The sequence below is a fragment of the Monodelphis domestica genome, chromosome 5 (genome assembly GCF_027887165.1).
Source record: "Monodelphis domestica isolate mMonDom1 chromosome 5, mMonDom1.pri, whole genome shotgun sequence".
Taxonomy (NCBI): Eukaryota; Metazoa; Chordata; class Mammalia; order Didelphimorphia; family Didelphidae; genus Monodelphis; species Monodelphis domestica.
The window spans coordinates 271,943,532-271,959,217 of NC_077231.1; the positions used below are offsets into that span (position 1 = coordinate 271,943,532).

The 15,686-nt window shown below is 38.7% G+C and overlaps 1 protein-coding gene and 1 pseudogene across 9 annotated transcripts in view; one reads left to right on the top strand and one right to left on the bottom strand.

Moving 5' to 3' along the window:
- Positions 1-15,686, bottom strand: part of ABCB4 (ATP-binding cassette, sub-family B (MDR/TAP), member 4) — a 106,958-nt gene that overhangs the window by 32,402 nt on the left and 58,870 nt on the right. For all 9 annotated transcript variants that reach the window (XM_056797298.1, XM_056797294.1, XM_056797295.1 and 6 more), the window contains 3 exons: positions 13,489-13,662; positions 3,308-3,454; positions 1,500-1,604 (listed from right to left, as the gene is read on the bottom strand). In XM_056797298.1, the coding sequence (XP_056653276.1) occupies positions 1,500-1,604; positions 3,308-3,454; positions 13,489-13,662 (426 nt within the window). The remainder of the gene's footprint in view (positions 1-1,499; positions 1,605-3,307; positions 3,455-13,488; positions 13,663-15,686) is intronic.
- LOC130454649 (prefoldin subunit 3-like) lies at positions 3,442-6,902 on the top strand (annotated as a pseudogene).

The window sequence follows — 15,686 nt, forward strand, 5'->3', positions numbered from 1 at the left end:
AAAAAGGGTGCCATTATTATTTCCCATCTTTCCTAGCCTTGGCCATAAACTTCTCATGCAACTTTCAGTACCGTTCAAGAGAATTCTGCCCCACTTTGGGGATTTATGCTTTGACTTTTTTATTTAACAAATATTTATTTAGATAGAAATTCTTGATTCTATGGAGATGTAATTATAAATAAAGTGAGATTCCTGCCTTTCCCCCCACAGAATTTAGAATTTAGTTGTCCTTGAGAGACTACATTTTCCAACCAAAAATCAACTAAAATAGCAAAGATATTCATAGAGTTTCACAGGAGGAGGAGATCCCACAGACTATCTAGTACACATCTCTCTATGCCTAAATGCTTTGATTTCTTAAGAACTCTACCATCAGCAATGACCCCCCAAAAGTTAATATACCAGAACAATAGTCTCTAGTCACTCCTAATGGCTTTCAAATTGAGTGTTCAAATCTCAGATTTGTAATACAATCCTAGCTCTAAAGGAGACCGTGAAAGGATGTTGAGTTGATCCTCTTTTGGGGTTTGATCACATCCGTATTATTCTGAATGTCTATTGTCTGCCCCATTTTTAAAAAGTTCTCAGTGTAGAGAGATTTCATGTTATTCTATGTACTACTTTTAGTAAAAATTAGACAAGATGGGTCAGTCATCTGCCTCTGATACATTCTGACTTTGTAACCTGATATAGTCACTAACCCCCTCGGTGCTCCAGGTAATTCTCTAAGATTATAAATTGTAAAATCTGAGAATAATGCAATATCTAGGCTGTAGAAGTTTTCCTACCCTGAAAGGGCTTATTTGCATTAAAATAAAAAAGTTTTCCAATGACATGTCTTAATTTTTATTTTTAAAAATTGTTCTCTCTTGTTTTACTTCACTCTCCAATACATCACTTCTCCTTCACTCACAGAACCATCCCTAATGACAAAGAAATGAACAAGAATTTACAAAATGAATTGACAATCCATCAAGTCTTCTGTTATATTCACTGCTTTATTCCCATCATATCCCACTCTCCTCAAAGAAGGAAGGGACGTATACATTGGATGACTTGTTTTTCTACAATTTCTATCTCCATATAGAGCCACCACCTCTTAGCACAGAACCCCATCCTTTTAACAAGAACAACAAAATTCAGCAAAACCACTAAAATATGTGTGCCCAGGTCTGACACACACATATCCTCATTCTCATATTCTCTCTCTCTCTCTCTCTCTCTCTCTCTCTCTCTCTCTCTCTCTCTCTCTCTCTCTCTCTCTCTCTCTCTCTCTCTCTCTCTCTTTCTCATTTACATGCTTTGATCGTGATGTATGTTTAATGATCTAATCTCTGGGTTACCTAAGGCTGGCCATTTCATCAGCTCAGAACCTGCATCCAAACAATTTTGTGATTTCAGTTAGCTCAAAGAATTTGGAAGAGTCACTTGGTTTTATGACTGGCCCATAATGGCATGAAAATATTTAGAAGCAAAGTAAGAGACAGATGGATACCTACCTGAAGGAAAAAAGTAAAGAACGAAATAATTCCAAGCCCTAAAAACAGCAATGAGAACATATTGCACTTTTGTTGCTTCACATCATCGTCCCCTGGTCCAAAAATCTAAGGAAGAGCAATGAAGAAACCCATTAGGATTAGGTGACTTTCCTTCTTTTATTTTTTTAACCCTTACCTTCCATCTTCAAATCAATACTGTGTGTTGGTTCCTAGGCAGAGGAGCAGTAAGGGCTAAGAAAGGGGGGGGGGGGGGGGAGGGTGTGTGTTAATTGACTTGGCCAGGATTGTACAGGTAGGAAGTGTATAAGGTCACATTTGAACCCAGGACTTCCTGTCTCTAGGCCTGGCTCTCAATCCACTGAGCCACCCAGCTGCCCCTCCTGTTTTTTTCCCCCCTGCTTATACAGTGGTAGTCAGGACACACATCAGAAAATAGACTCCTAAACCACGGATTTAGTAAAAGATGAAGTAGTTTGAGAGTAACATAACCATTTGTTGTTGTTTAGATCTGTGGTTTCACTGGTGTTGAGAAAACTCCCAGTGTAGATGTACAGGATGGTGCTCTGAAAAGAACTCTGAATTTGGAACCAAATGACCTAGCTTCTGTTGTTAACTACCTGTGTGAACTTGGGCACACTTGAGCAAGCCACTTAATTTCTCTTGGCTTCAGTTTCATCACCTGCAAAATGAGGAGGTTGGAATTGATGTCCTTTAAGAGAGGGAGGAAACCTCTCTACGTAAAAGCAGATCAGCAATGACCCTAGAACTTAGATGTTTAGAGAGCTGCCTGGGCCACTTCAAAGTTAGCTGTCTCATTCAGTCATGTAGCCAGTATGAGCAGGACTCTAGGTCTTCTTGACCCTCAAACTTGCACTCTAGGTGCTGTCAAGCCAAACTAATCTCAGGTCATCTAATGATTCCAGTATTATTAAATGTTGACTACAGGTACTTTGTAAACCTTAAAGCACTACATAAATGCAACTAGCTATTTATTATCATCATCATTATTATTTAGGGCATCAAGGTGACACAGCAAACAGGGTACTTGATTTAAAGTGAGCAGGACCTTAGTTCCAATTCTCCTCCAGATGCTTCCCAGTTGTGTGATATTGGACAATTTTGTTGTCCAAATACTGTCTAAAACAATAGACATTTAATCTGTCTATCTCAGTTTCCTTATCTGTAAAATAGTTTAATATTTGGGCCTGCCACATAGGATTATTGTGAAGATCAAATGAGATAACTAGATAAACACTTTGCAAATCTTAAAGTGCTATAAAATATATATTATGATGGTGAAAAATTCTGTGAACTTTATCAGCTCAAGTATCATGTCTTACCACAGGCCTCCTCTTACTCTTCTGATTGTTAGGATGTCTCCCAATTAATGCCATATTTGTATTTAACTACCTATGATATTAATCAAGAGAGAGTTTTAATCCTTAAAGCCCTATGTGACTGTAAGCCACTAGTATCAGTGTAAATATGTCGTTATTGTTCCTCTTGTCTCAGTACAGTATACATTTCTTAAGGGCAAGGACTAGGCTAGTTTGTTTTTTCTTTTTGAAACCCAAGTGCCTTGAATGCTCTGAGCTTCCAATAGTCCGTAAAGTTCTCCTCTCTCCTCTACAGGGTCTTGGAGTTGGCTTGGTTTCAATTGAAAATTCTCCTCAAATGAACAAAAATATAAAAGCACCGACCGGAACTAATGAAAGTTAAGCAGCTTTTTCCATTCGGTCATTAGGCCACCATCCAATCCCTGAGGCTTGGACAAAAATGGGCATGTTACCTGATGTTTTCAGACTTACTGCTAACATCTCTGAGAATATTATCGAAAATGCTGGCTGCAACGCTCCATTGACGATGGCACAAAGGGTTCCCACCACAAAGTAAGGCCATTCTGTTTTATTCAGCTTCAGGACTTTGAGAAAAGATACTGGGGGCACGTCTGGATCCTAGAACACACAAGAATCCAGAGAGAAAGTTACTCAATCCACAAATGAGCATTTGTTGGCATGCTGTGACCATCAATCAAGCAACAGTCACTCGCTGAGTACCCATTTTGTGTGCCTAGCACTGGGAAAAATGCTGAGGAAGATCAGGAAATGGATGACATAGTATGCACCTCAAGTGACTTAAATATAGTTGAGAATACATGCAGCACATACACAAAACTATTGGGAAACAGAGCACAGAAAAGCACGTGTTTGTTTATTTGTGTCCAGAACTGCTCTGAGAGGAAATCCCTTGTGCCAAGGAAGATGAGCAACTGTTTTTCAAATGAGGTTTCAGAGAGTTGGCTATAGGCATTAAGGGGTTAAGTGACTTCCTCAGGGTTATGTGGTCCAGATATATCAGAGGTAGATATCCAACTCCCCAGTGGCTCCTCTTTCCACTCACAACACTGCCTCTCATTATATTAATTATTTAAGTAGAAATGAAGAAGAGTTGACAAATGTGACTGAAGCTTTCCTTTTCCACTTTTCTTCCCCGCTCTCCTTTAAGGCATGGGGGAGCGAGGTGAGAAGGTAACAGGGTGAGGGTAGGAAAATACAGGATTTCCCAAAATGCTGAAGCTACATCAATCAGTGCACTGAGCAGAGGACACTGGTCAGAGGAAAGAGTTAAGAAATAGAAGGAGAAAAGGAGAAAGTGTTTGCATTATTAAGCAGACATGGAGCTTGTGGGTTTAAGGGCCATTTAGCATGGAAGACCATCTGCCACAGAAGGAGGAGAGCCAGCTTACAAATTTCTCCTGAGGAAAGGAAAGGCGATTGTTTTGACACAGCAAAGTACCACTGCCAAAGGAATGGTGGAAAAGTATAGACTTAGGAGAGAGAGAAATTATTGCCAGTATCAGCCTTTTGGGAAGAGGGGAAAGAAGCAAGACAGTGACTCTGCTCTCAGGGCCATGACTACAGTGTACAAGGAAGACACTGAGGTGCCCTGCCAGCACTGTGAGCTTGATTTCCAAGAAATATTGGGTAGGAGGGAGCCAGTCCTTAAATAAGAACAATGGATAACAACAATACCTTATTTGGTTGACTAAGGAAATACAATATTTGCTTTATCTAGGTTATACCAGCCCTGTTTCTGCAGAAGGTGAATTTTCTCTATTCAGACCTATCCTGAATAAATTGTTTATGATCAAATGCCCTGGGGCTTATCAGGTTTGTAGGAGTCAAGCTTTAGCTCTGATGTAAGCTAACATAAACCAATTCTTCTTTGTTGTAAGGAGTGGGATTGGTACAATGGGTAGGACTGGAGGTAAGAGCCATTGTCCTGTCCTAGCCCACTGCCACCCTTTCCCTCATTATTTCCTGCTTCTAACCTCTGTGAGAAGGTATGGAGCAACCATGGAGCCAGGGGAAGAGGTGCCACATTCATATTCAATTCGTGCCCAAGGCAACCCTAATGTGGTGGTAGCCCACTTCTATGCAAGTCATGCCATTTCCCAGCAACTTCCCCACATTATGTTCTTAGGCCTCCTCCTACTATTAGCTCTCTAAGAGGACTTAATACTTGTACACAAACTCTTCTCAATAGCCAAGTGCGTCTCTCTTCATGACTTTTGGATAAGAAAACCTAGAACTTTCTTCCTTCTGGGGATCCCTAAGTTGGCAAGAGAATGTTCTTCTGCCTCCTTTTTATATGTGTAAATCTATGGGGAGATAAGCTTTAGAAGGGACTCCTTCAATGTTTTGGTTCACTTAACCCTTTTATAGCTTTTGGGCTAATTTACAGCAGAAGTGGACTTCTTGGATAAACTCTGCTCCCTTGAGTGAGACACTGACCTTGTGGCCAGGTCTGGCATTTAATCTCCTGAGGGCCCTAAGGAGAACAGGACCTGGGCTCTGACTATTTTTTTTTTTTTGGTTCCACAGCAAATCCGAGATCAGTCTGCCCTGGTTATTATCCTGGTCCCCTTCATAAAATGGTAACATTTGTTTTTGAAAAAGGAAAGAAATCCTGAGTACCAGTGATTGAGTGGGGAGAAACAGGTGCCTTGTGCACCTGGGCATCCCTGAGGCAGTTTTCTTGGAAGATGTGGATGCTTTTATGAAACAGCTTGGGAATGAGTCTGTAGATACCGTTCTCAAGAAATTGGATGAGTAGTATCGAAAGCATAAATCTATGGAACTTAACCTTACTCAGAAAAGTCAGATTACAAACAGCAAACAGACATTACACATTTTAAAATATGTGCAGAAGGGAAAAAGAGACCACAAAGCCCCTGGAGGACAGATCCTTACTGGCTGACAAACATTACTGCAAGGCTTTGCCTCTGGTTGGGGGTCGATTCCATGTTTGAATATGACCCTGAGGAGACCCAGGTCCTCTTGGAGAGGAACCACTGGGCTACCACTAGCAATCTGGAATCTCTTAAGGAAAACCTGGATTTCCTGAATGATCAGTTCACCACTGTGGAAGTCAATATGGCTTGGGTTTGCAACTGGAATATCAAGAGAAAAAGCCAAGAAGAGTCCACCAAAGCTCAAGTGTAAGCACACCCACCCTCTATCCTGGAGGATGTCTCTCCTGAGGGGTTTGATGCACAGCAGAGATCCAAATCTGACTTGGGAATAATTGCTTTTCAACCAAAGGACATTCTAGAATAAAACTGAAGACAATAATGAGCACATATTTTCTCTATAAAGTGAAAATTTGGTCTCATTTAGATTTTGTCTAATTACTGTAGTTGTTCAAGGTCATTCTGGGGTTGGACTCCTGGAGCTTCAGGGTCCGTCTTGACACTGGATTTTGGGGGCATCTGTGATTGCACTATTTGGGGAGTAGGGGGTTCCTTTTTTGTTATTTATTGTGAGTTACCTTTGAAAAAGTGATGTCACTAGTGGTGGGGATAATCTCACAGACAGGTGGTTCTGGGCTTAAACCAGTCTGAACTTAACCTCCTGAGGCTCCTTCACATGTGGATATTCCTCCTCAAGTCAGTATGATTAGTTGCTGGTTGATTTACTGAATGTTCCACCCTTTTTAATGAATTGTTTTATCTCCAGACTTTGTAAACAATCTGACCTGAATAGAACCAGGATCCCCTATCTGCTGAATATCCACCATTTGTGCCCTTCAACTCTCTTGGCCAAGTCTGACCCAAGCTTCCTGACATTTCTTTCCATGAGGGGTCTCAGGAGGGCAAGAAAATTCCAGGTGTGAGTTCTTGTCTGCTAGCCCTTCTGGCATAGAGTAGCTACAACTGGAACAAGTCAGCCCTTAGCTGCGATCTCAATGAACTCTTCCACTTTCAAGTAGCCGATAGCAATACACTTAGAAGGATTTTATATTTTGCTTCCCTAATATTAAAACAGTGAAATTAAATCACTATAGCCACTTTTTTAAATGGCAAAAGTCGTAAATGCATGCAAAAACAATTTTTAATATTCCTTTAAAACATTTTTGAGTTCCAAATTCTCTTCCTTGTTTGCTCACTCTCATCTTTCCTCCCTCCCTGAGATGGTAAGCAATCTGATATAGATGTTTCATGATAATGATCCTTTATGAGGTAGGCGGCTGTCTCTTCCCTTCCTTTACAGTGAGTTCTCACTACTCATGGATTTAATTTTCATCTCTATGTGAAGATTCCCATATCTATATTGCAGTCCTAGTCTATGTCCAGAGTTCCAGTACCAGATCATCAATTGCTTATTTTTTTGGCTGGTTAACCCACGAACATCTCAAAATTAAAATGTTTCAAACTGAACTTATCTTATCCTCCAACTTAGCCCTATTTTGAACTTCCTCCAACCATCTAGGTTTACAACCAAATATGTCAATCCCACCTAGTTACTCAGTTGCCAGATCTTGTACTTTTGACCTCCACAACATCTTTAGCATCTTTGCCCTTCTGTTCACTGCCACAACTACCACCTTGTTTCATGCCCTCATTACCTCTAGCTGGGGACATTCCAAATCCTTCTAAAGTGGTCTCTTTGCCTCAAATTGTTCCTAACTCCAATCCAACAGCCCAAATGATTTTTCCTAAAGGGTAAGTCCAACCATGTCATTCTCCAAGATCAAATATCAGCTCTTCTATTTGTTATTTAAAGCTCTTTTTAGCCTAGCCCAATCTCACCGATGGTCTTATGGCCACATTACCCCACTTGATGTTTTTATACATAATTCTCCATCTCCAATTTCCAAGTCTTTTCATTGGCTACCCCATCTATGAAATACTTTTGGTTCCCACTTCTGCCTCTTGGAATACTTTGTTCCCTTCCAGTCAGCTCCTGTTCTAGATTAAGAAAGTATGCATGGGGCAGCTAGGTATTTGAATCAATAGAGAGCTATGCCTTGGAGATGGGAGGTCCTGTGTTCAAATCTGGCCTCACACACTTCCTAGATGTATAACCCTGGGCAAGTCACTTAACACTGATTGTCTAGCCCTTGATGCAATTCTAAGAATGGATATTAAGACTAGAAGGTACAGGTTTTTTTTTTTTAAAGCATCAACTCTCCATGAAGCTTTTCCTGGTTTTCTATGCCTTCTTCCACATTCTCCACTCCCAGAGAATAATGTGATTTCTCTCCCAGTTACTTTGAAACTGCTCTCTTTGTGTTTTGTATAAAGCTACAAGTAGATCAATATAAACACATAATATCAACATGTATGTATATATGTATCCACACATCTTCTTCATTAGACTATAAGCTCTTTGAAGGCAAATGATTTTGTTTTTCTTTGTATCTGTAATACCTAACACAATGCCTGGCACATAGATGCTAAGAAAAAATTCTAGTTAATGACTTGATTCTGGTGGTGCTTTAGGTATGGCTGTGAATCCCAAATTACTAGCTTTTTAAGAGCAGGGACTCTTTTCAGACTGGTCTTTGTATTCCCACTGGCTGATTCAGTTAATTAATATTTGTTGAATTGTGTGAAGATTGAAAACCCCAGCCAAACCAAAATGGAAATGAATTCTCTTCTGTTTAATGATGAGGCTAGACCATTGTGAATCTTAAAACTGCTCAAACTCTACTTCAGAAGATTTGATTAAGCTATTCCCCATTTTTAACAACGGAGGTACTTGGTCAGGAATGTATTGAGAACTTTTAAAATTACTCCACCCTACTCAGACAGTGCCTTAGGGGAAGATAAAGTTGAAAACTCCTGATTAAACAATGAAAAGTCCCTAACTCATACTTATAGTAAAGCTAGAACCTTAAGCTTGGTTTATTTTTAGGTCTAATACAAAAAGTTGCTAAGTACCTATAAAGGTTAAATTAATCACTAAAAGGTCAAGCAACTTACAAAAGGCAAGCTTAACAAAGAGGTGTGAAGTACTCAGAAGATATAATCTACCCAGAGAAGGTGAGAACTAAAGAATGGTGAGAACTAAGAATGGGCAGTCCTAGGAAAAAGTGTCTACTATGATTGGTAAATATGAAAATTTAAGGGAGGTGACATAAGAGAAAATTCTCTTTAAAAGGAGGTCAATTGAATTCAGTTGGGACTGTGAACTGTTCAGTTCAGTGGAGGAATGGAGCTTGCTTGAGACGATCTTGTGGTGAGTGATAAAGACTGACTTGCTCTCCCTTAGGCTCAGGACAGGCCCTTTCTACTATTTTCTCTCTCTCTCTCTCTCTCTCTCTCTCTCTCTCTCTCTCTCTCTCTCTCTCTCTCTCTCTCTCTCTCTCTCTCTCTCTCCTTCCTTTACTTCCTTCATTTATATTAATAAAAATCTCCATAAAACCTAGCTGACTTGGGTATTTTCATATTTGGGAATTTTCCCATGGTGACCACTTAATTTTAGATTTTAAATCAAGACACTAAAAATTATCTTTACAGTTTGGCTGAAACCTTTATAGTTTTGGAAATTCACAGTCTTGGCAAACCACATTTTCATGGTTACACTATCATTATGATTCCTTTCTTCTCCAAGTACATACACTAATTTAAGACCAACATTAAGAGCTCCTAAGCAGGGGGACAACTCTCAACAAGTATGATTATACTGGTAACTAGTTTGGAGCCAACCCAAATGCAACAGAAAACAATAGAGCTGATCAGTTTCTAGTAGGGAAAGCTTTTCAGGTTGAAAGAAGGAACAAAATCACCTTAATCTTTATTTAAAGATAACCAAACCAACATTTTGAACATAGAGTGCTTAAAAGAAAACAAAAACAAATTTGCCTCTCTTACTGAATGGCTTATTTCCAATATAGGGCTGTTAAAATGAATGGTCAGGTCATCCCCAGGATTTGGAGAGGAAAAGGACACCAGAAAGGCTGGAGGGAAGGCAGAAACCAGGCCTAGGATATGGCTAAGAAGAACAACAGGTTCATTCAGCATTTATTACCTTCGGGTCCAGAAAAACACTGGCTGTCAATGTGGGGTGGATTATGGTCTCCATGGACCTTTTGGACCACAGGGACCATTTATTTGTTCAACCTCTGAAAGCAGCTGCTTTTCCTGTTTGCCCCACCCACCAGGGTGTTGCTCCCTAATGAGCCCCAGAGTCACAGCTGTCTAGGCCTTTAACATGTTTTTACAAAACAATCCAAATCTCCATGGACAATTTTAAAGAATACACATTTTTGGTATTTCTATGGTTTTTTTTTCAAAGAAATGCAAGAAAATGTATAGATCAGAGCATACGTAAGCAGAACCAAGAGAACAATCTTTTTTCCACAAGAACAAATTATTGTTCTTATGAAAAAAAGACTGTTCTCTAAATTTCATTCAATAAATACAACAAACAAGTAAAAATATAACTGGTCATGGGTAAGAAAAAATGTACAGTTTGGTGGTTTATTTTGCATAATTAATTTGAAACAAGAGAATATCTCATTGGGGGAGTGATGTTATCAAGGAAATGGGTGTGGTATAAAAAAACCAAAAGGCATTAATTCTCTTTTCTTTAACCAGAATGATTAGAGGACTAATTATAAAAAGTTTATCTATGCTGTTCGATATAAACAACTTACAAAGCTGTAAGGTTCACTGTGTAGAAGAAGGATCTATTTGGAAATGAATGTGAGGTAAAAACAAATGGCATCAATAAAACAAAAAAAATTTGGACAGCAATAAAACTTTATATATCACAAGAAATACAGTTTTGTCTTCTTTATCTTCTAATTTGGTATTCGCTTTGACCTTTGCTCTCATAAGTTCTGACTGTACAAAGACAACTAATTCTGAAATGACTCCCATGTTGATAACTAGCTGTTCCCTATAAAACCACAATTTCATTTTTTGTGATGTTTGTAGGTGTTCACCATGTACAGTGCCTTCTAATCCTTTTAGAAGAAAGGATTAATGATGTTCAGGAAAGAAGTATTTGAGTGGTCTATCAGCCTTTGACCTTTTTAATTTCTTGACCTTAAACAATATTTTCCAACATGATTTTTGCCATCATCTATTTTTCCCACCTTCACATTGAAGTCATCAAGTATCAAGGTACACTTTGGAGGATCTTGTCAAGCTCTTCATAGACTTTCACTACTTCTTCATCCTCTAAACAGATGTTGATACATAAGGTGCAATTATCTTTGCTTAAGGTCATCATGAACATTGCATTTCACAATCAACTCGAAGATTAAGTTGTTCACTGCATGCCTTGGATATCCTCAAGAAAACAGAGTCTTTTGTTTTATAGCTGCTGCAAAACCTTTCCTTTGGTTCCCTGGGTCTGTACTAATTTCTCTTTAGTGTTTGGCAATAAATAAGCAGCATTGACTTTGGTCATCACCAGTTTTCCAGCCAAAGTGTCTTCAGAAAGAGTTTCAGTGAGCTTCAAGTCCATTCTGAGCATACTTTGCACTTCCAGAAACCCCAGTGGGCATGAAGCGTGCTACAAGCTGCAATTGCACTTTAATGTTAAATTTTCTAACTCCTTTATATTGTACTATTTCCTCATTATCAAGCAAATCATGTAACCGTGGCTGATAATTGTTATTTATCAATGATTTGTCTGGAATAGATTGTATAAATAGCTGATCAGCAGAGAGAGAAATTTGATATCTAATAAAAAGGTTTTTCTCCAAATCAGTAGTCTTATAAGGCTCGAAATCTATAATAGTCTTAGAAGTGGAATCCCAGCACTTTGCAGTCATTAGTAACTGTGGCCTTGAATGCATTCAGTATTCAAGATCTTCTGTAGAAGCAGCATCAATCATTACTCTTTGCATGAACATCGGTTCCAATCCAAAGTTGAAAATTATGGTTCGGTGAAAAGTCCCAAATGTTTTTGTGTTAAATGCTACCCCAACTTTATATACATAAAGGTCTAATCCATTTGGGGCCATCTTTCCTCCTATCCATTCTTGACAGTTTTCTGGGACTTCTTGTGATACCTGGGTAGTACTATCTCCAGCAGATACTAAAATGAGGATGATGAGCTTCATAAAGCAATGCTACTCGATACAACATTCTTGCAGGTTTACAAGTGAGAGCAAATGTCCATGTTTGATGCAACTTTTTGGTGTTGACAGTAAGAGAGAGTTCTGGATTATGTTCCACCCACATTCGCTAAACACTTTCTCAGGAGATAGTGAATTCCTCCATTTATCCATCAAGGTTTCCATGTAACTTCCAGAAAACTATTTACTTTCTACTGTTTCAATTTTATAAGTCTTGGTGCATATATTTTCTGCCATTCAGTTAGCAATTCCTGGGAATGGGCTGATGTACCATGGGCACCATACCTACATATTCCTTATTCTTAAAATCTTTTACACAAAGTATACTCTTCGTTGCTGGTGATTCCTCTAGGTGGAGGGTGGAAATGCCAGTTTTTGAAGAACCTTCTTCCAAGTCTCCCATGAGATATTCAGATGGGACTTTATTAGTTGCTGTCTCTGTTTCAGTGAGAAGAGTCTTTAGTCTTGTCAAATCTTTTGTGGCTATTCCATTCAGAGACTCTCCCTTCAGTGATTTGGAAAGAATATTAGAGACAATTTGGAGCTTTCCCTGAAGATGCATGTATCAAAGCACTGCTTGAAATGAGCCACCTCCCTTGGCCAATCCCTCTCCCAACACATACCTACAATCTCCAATGTTTGTCCATAGTTCTTAAGTTGTAAGAATGAGACAGTTCTATGCAGAAGACTCTCAATTTTTATGCATTCTATTTCTGATGGACATGTCTCTGGGAAGTTTATCAAAGATTACTGGCCAAGGGAAAGAAGGGCCTCTGTGCAATGTCTCACTGCCACTTCATAATCCTGTCTTTTAAAAGATTCACATGCTTGTTCACAGGACTTTTCAGGTCTTCTGTCTGCTACGACTCAAGGACAAAAATCCTTACTCATCTCAACAGCAGTGGAGTTCATTAGTGATTAATTAGTAAAACTTTATCCAATTTCTGTCATAACTTTCTACCCCATCTTGAATCCATTTGTCGACATCCCCACAAAGCATCCTGGGAAAGAAAGAGCCTTTAAAGTGACTTTCCCCTCCCCATCCTGTTTTTTTCCTATGATTTTTAAAAATGTACTTAGAATGTTATCTTGTATACAGTCTCTTCCAAAGTAGTCCCTATAACACCTGTCTATAATCCATTATAAATGAATATATTGTCATCAGAATTGTGGGTAATAGTAACAACTCCATGCTGATTTTATTCCCAAGGCACAAAGTGAATTGGAAAGATTTGGTGTCCAGGACCCAAACACAAAAGCTGAGCTTGTTTTTCAGCTTCTGGGTCTGAATGCTACTGAAAATTCAAATTTCTTTTTTTAAAGATAGCTCTAGGACCCCAAGTTAGGTGTTCATGAACTTGTTTAAAAGTAAAATTTTAGTTGATTTAGTAAAAATTAAATCTTATAATCTGCCAAGACATTTGGGACATCTTGATATTGATAACTATATTTCAGTATAATGGGTTTCCTATTATGTTAAGGACAAAAAAACCAGACTGTCCACCTGCAGAGAAAGGTTGAGACCTGCTCTAGGCAAAGAGATACTGAGGTCAAGGAGTCTACAAATAATACTACCAACACACTTTTCATGGGTGTTAATGAATGAACTTACCAGCTCTTCTGGAGCTACATCAAAGCTGTTTTGATGCTTTCGTGAATTTCTAAAACTTTTGTGTGTGGAATTCCTAAAAAGGCGTGATTTCAGGCCATTTGGTGCCATTACAGGGGTGTTCTCATCTTTTAATTCAGCTTCAAATTCTTCTGACTGAATCTGGTTTCCCGATGTCTGAAAGATTTAAAAAGTAAAATTATGAAAGACTTTTGATTGTGTAATCTTGGATGTGCAAACACCATTAAATTTCAGATTGAGAAACCTAAAGTTTTGGGATGATGTGCTATTAGTGGGAAAAGTGAGGACACTGGGATTCTAACATGGGCTTTGCCCTACTCCCTGGGGGAAGTTGCCTAACTTGTCTAAGCTTAGTTAATTCTTAAGCAAAATGGGAGCAATAATAAATGCAACATGGCAGGGAAGAATCCTTGGTCAAGTCTCACCTGAAAAGCATATGTAAGCCAGGTACAAATACATCTTTTACTATTTTCAAGTATCACTTTAGAGACCCACTGGAAAAGGACGTTAATAAGCTATAAAGTCTTATCTTAAGGGCCAGATGAGATCAGGTAGGTAAAATGCTTTGTTAACCTTAAAATACTCTAAGACTTAGCCTATTAATAATAAGTGTGCTAAGTGCTGGGGATAAATTTACAAAGATGACACATTCCTTATCCAGAAGAAGTTTACAAAAATAATAAATCATCTATGTAATAATAATAATAATAATAATGGTTCAAGTTTTAAGATTTGCATAAACTCTTTATGTACATTAGTACCATTTGATCCCATGTCAATTTACAATCACACTAATTGATGGATGATGAAACTGAGTTTTAAAGAGGTCAAATGGTTTGCTCAGAGCCACAAAGTCAGTCTCTGAGGTGGGATTTTAACTCAGTTTTTATTGGCTCTGAGTCCAGTATTCTAGCAATATTTTTTTAAGCCCTTACCTTATGTCTTAGAATCAATACTTTGTGTTGGTTCCAAGGCAGAAAGGCAGAAAGGGCTAGGCAATGGGGATTAAGTGACTTGCCCAGGGTCACACAGCTAGGAAGTGTTTGAGGCCAAATTTGAATCCAGGATCTCCTGACTGGTTCTTAATCTACTGAGCCACCCAGCTTCCACCAACATTCTAGCACTTAAAGGATTACAAAGTACCATATAAGGCTTGAAAATCTTAAAACATTGTTGTGAAAAGCAAACAAGAGAATTAATATACATGGGTGCCCTTTGGAATCGTTAAGCACTAGCCCTGGTGATCGTGGCCTCTGTGTATCTCTTGACTGAACTTTTATATTGGCTATCCTGGATCTCTGGAATGCTCTCCCTATTCACTTTAGCCCCTTGGATTTCCTGGCTTTCTTCATGACTCAGCTCAAATTCTGCCTTCTGCAAGAGGCTTTTCTTGCCTATTCCACCACCAACACCCTTCTCTTCTCTCCAAGATTTTTGTTAAGTCATTTCATTCCCTCTGACTCTTCAGGACCCCATTTGGGGTTTTATTGGCAGAGATAATAGTGTGGATTGCCATTTCCTTCTCCAGTTCATTTTACACATGAAGAAACTGAGGCAAACAGGGTTAAGGGACTTTCCCAGGGTCACATAGCTGATAAGTGTCTGAGACTAGATTGACCTTAGGAAGATGAGTCTTCCTGATCCCAGGCCTGGCACTCTATGCACTATAGTGCTACCTGGCTGCCCTTTCCTCTGAGATTGCCTTCTTATTTATAATCTATCTATCTATCTATCTATCTATCTATCTATCTATCTATCTATCTATCTCTATCCATCTATCTGTTCTGCCTATTAGTCTATCTAGCTTTCTATCTATCTGTCTATCTATCTATCTATCTATCTATCTATCTATCTATCTATCTATCTATCTGTCTATATTTGTATGTCATGTATGACTCTAGTTATTTGCCTACTACAGTTTCCATTAGAATGTAAGGTCCTTGAATATATGGATTGTGCTTTTGTCTCCCTTTGTATCCTTGACACTTAGACCAGTGCCTGGCACACAGTAAGTGTTTCAGGGCTTGCTGACAGACTTATTTAGAGCCTGAGGAGTGTTCAATTTCAATAAAATGTTTATCCTACACTAGGTATTAAAACCCAAGATTAATCAGCTCTAAGAAGTAATATTTAATCAGCATATAGTAGGTGATTCCAAATTTAATTTCAGAAAATAACAA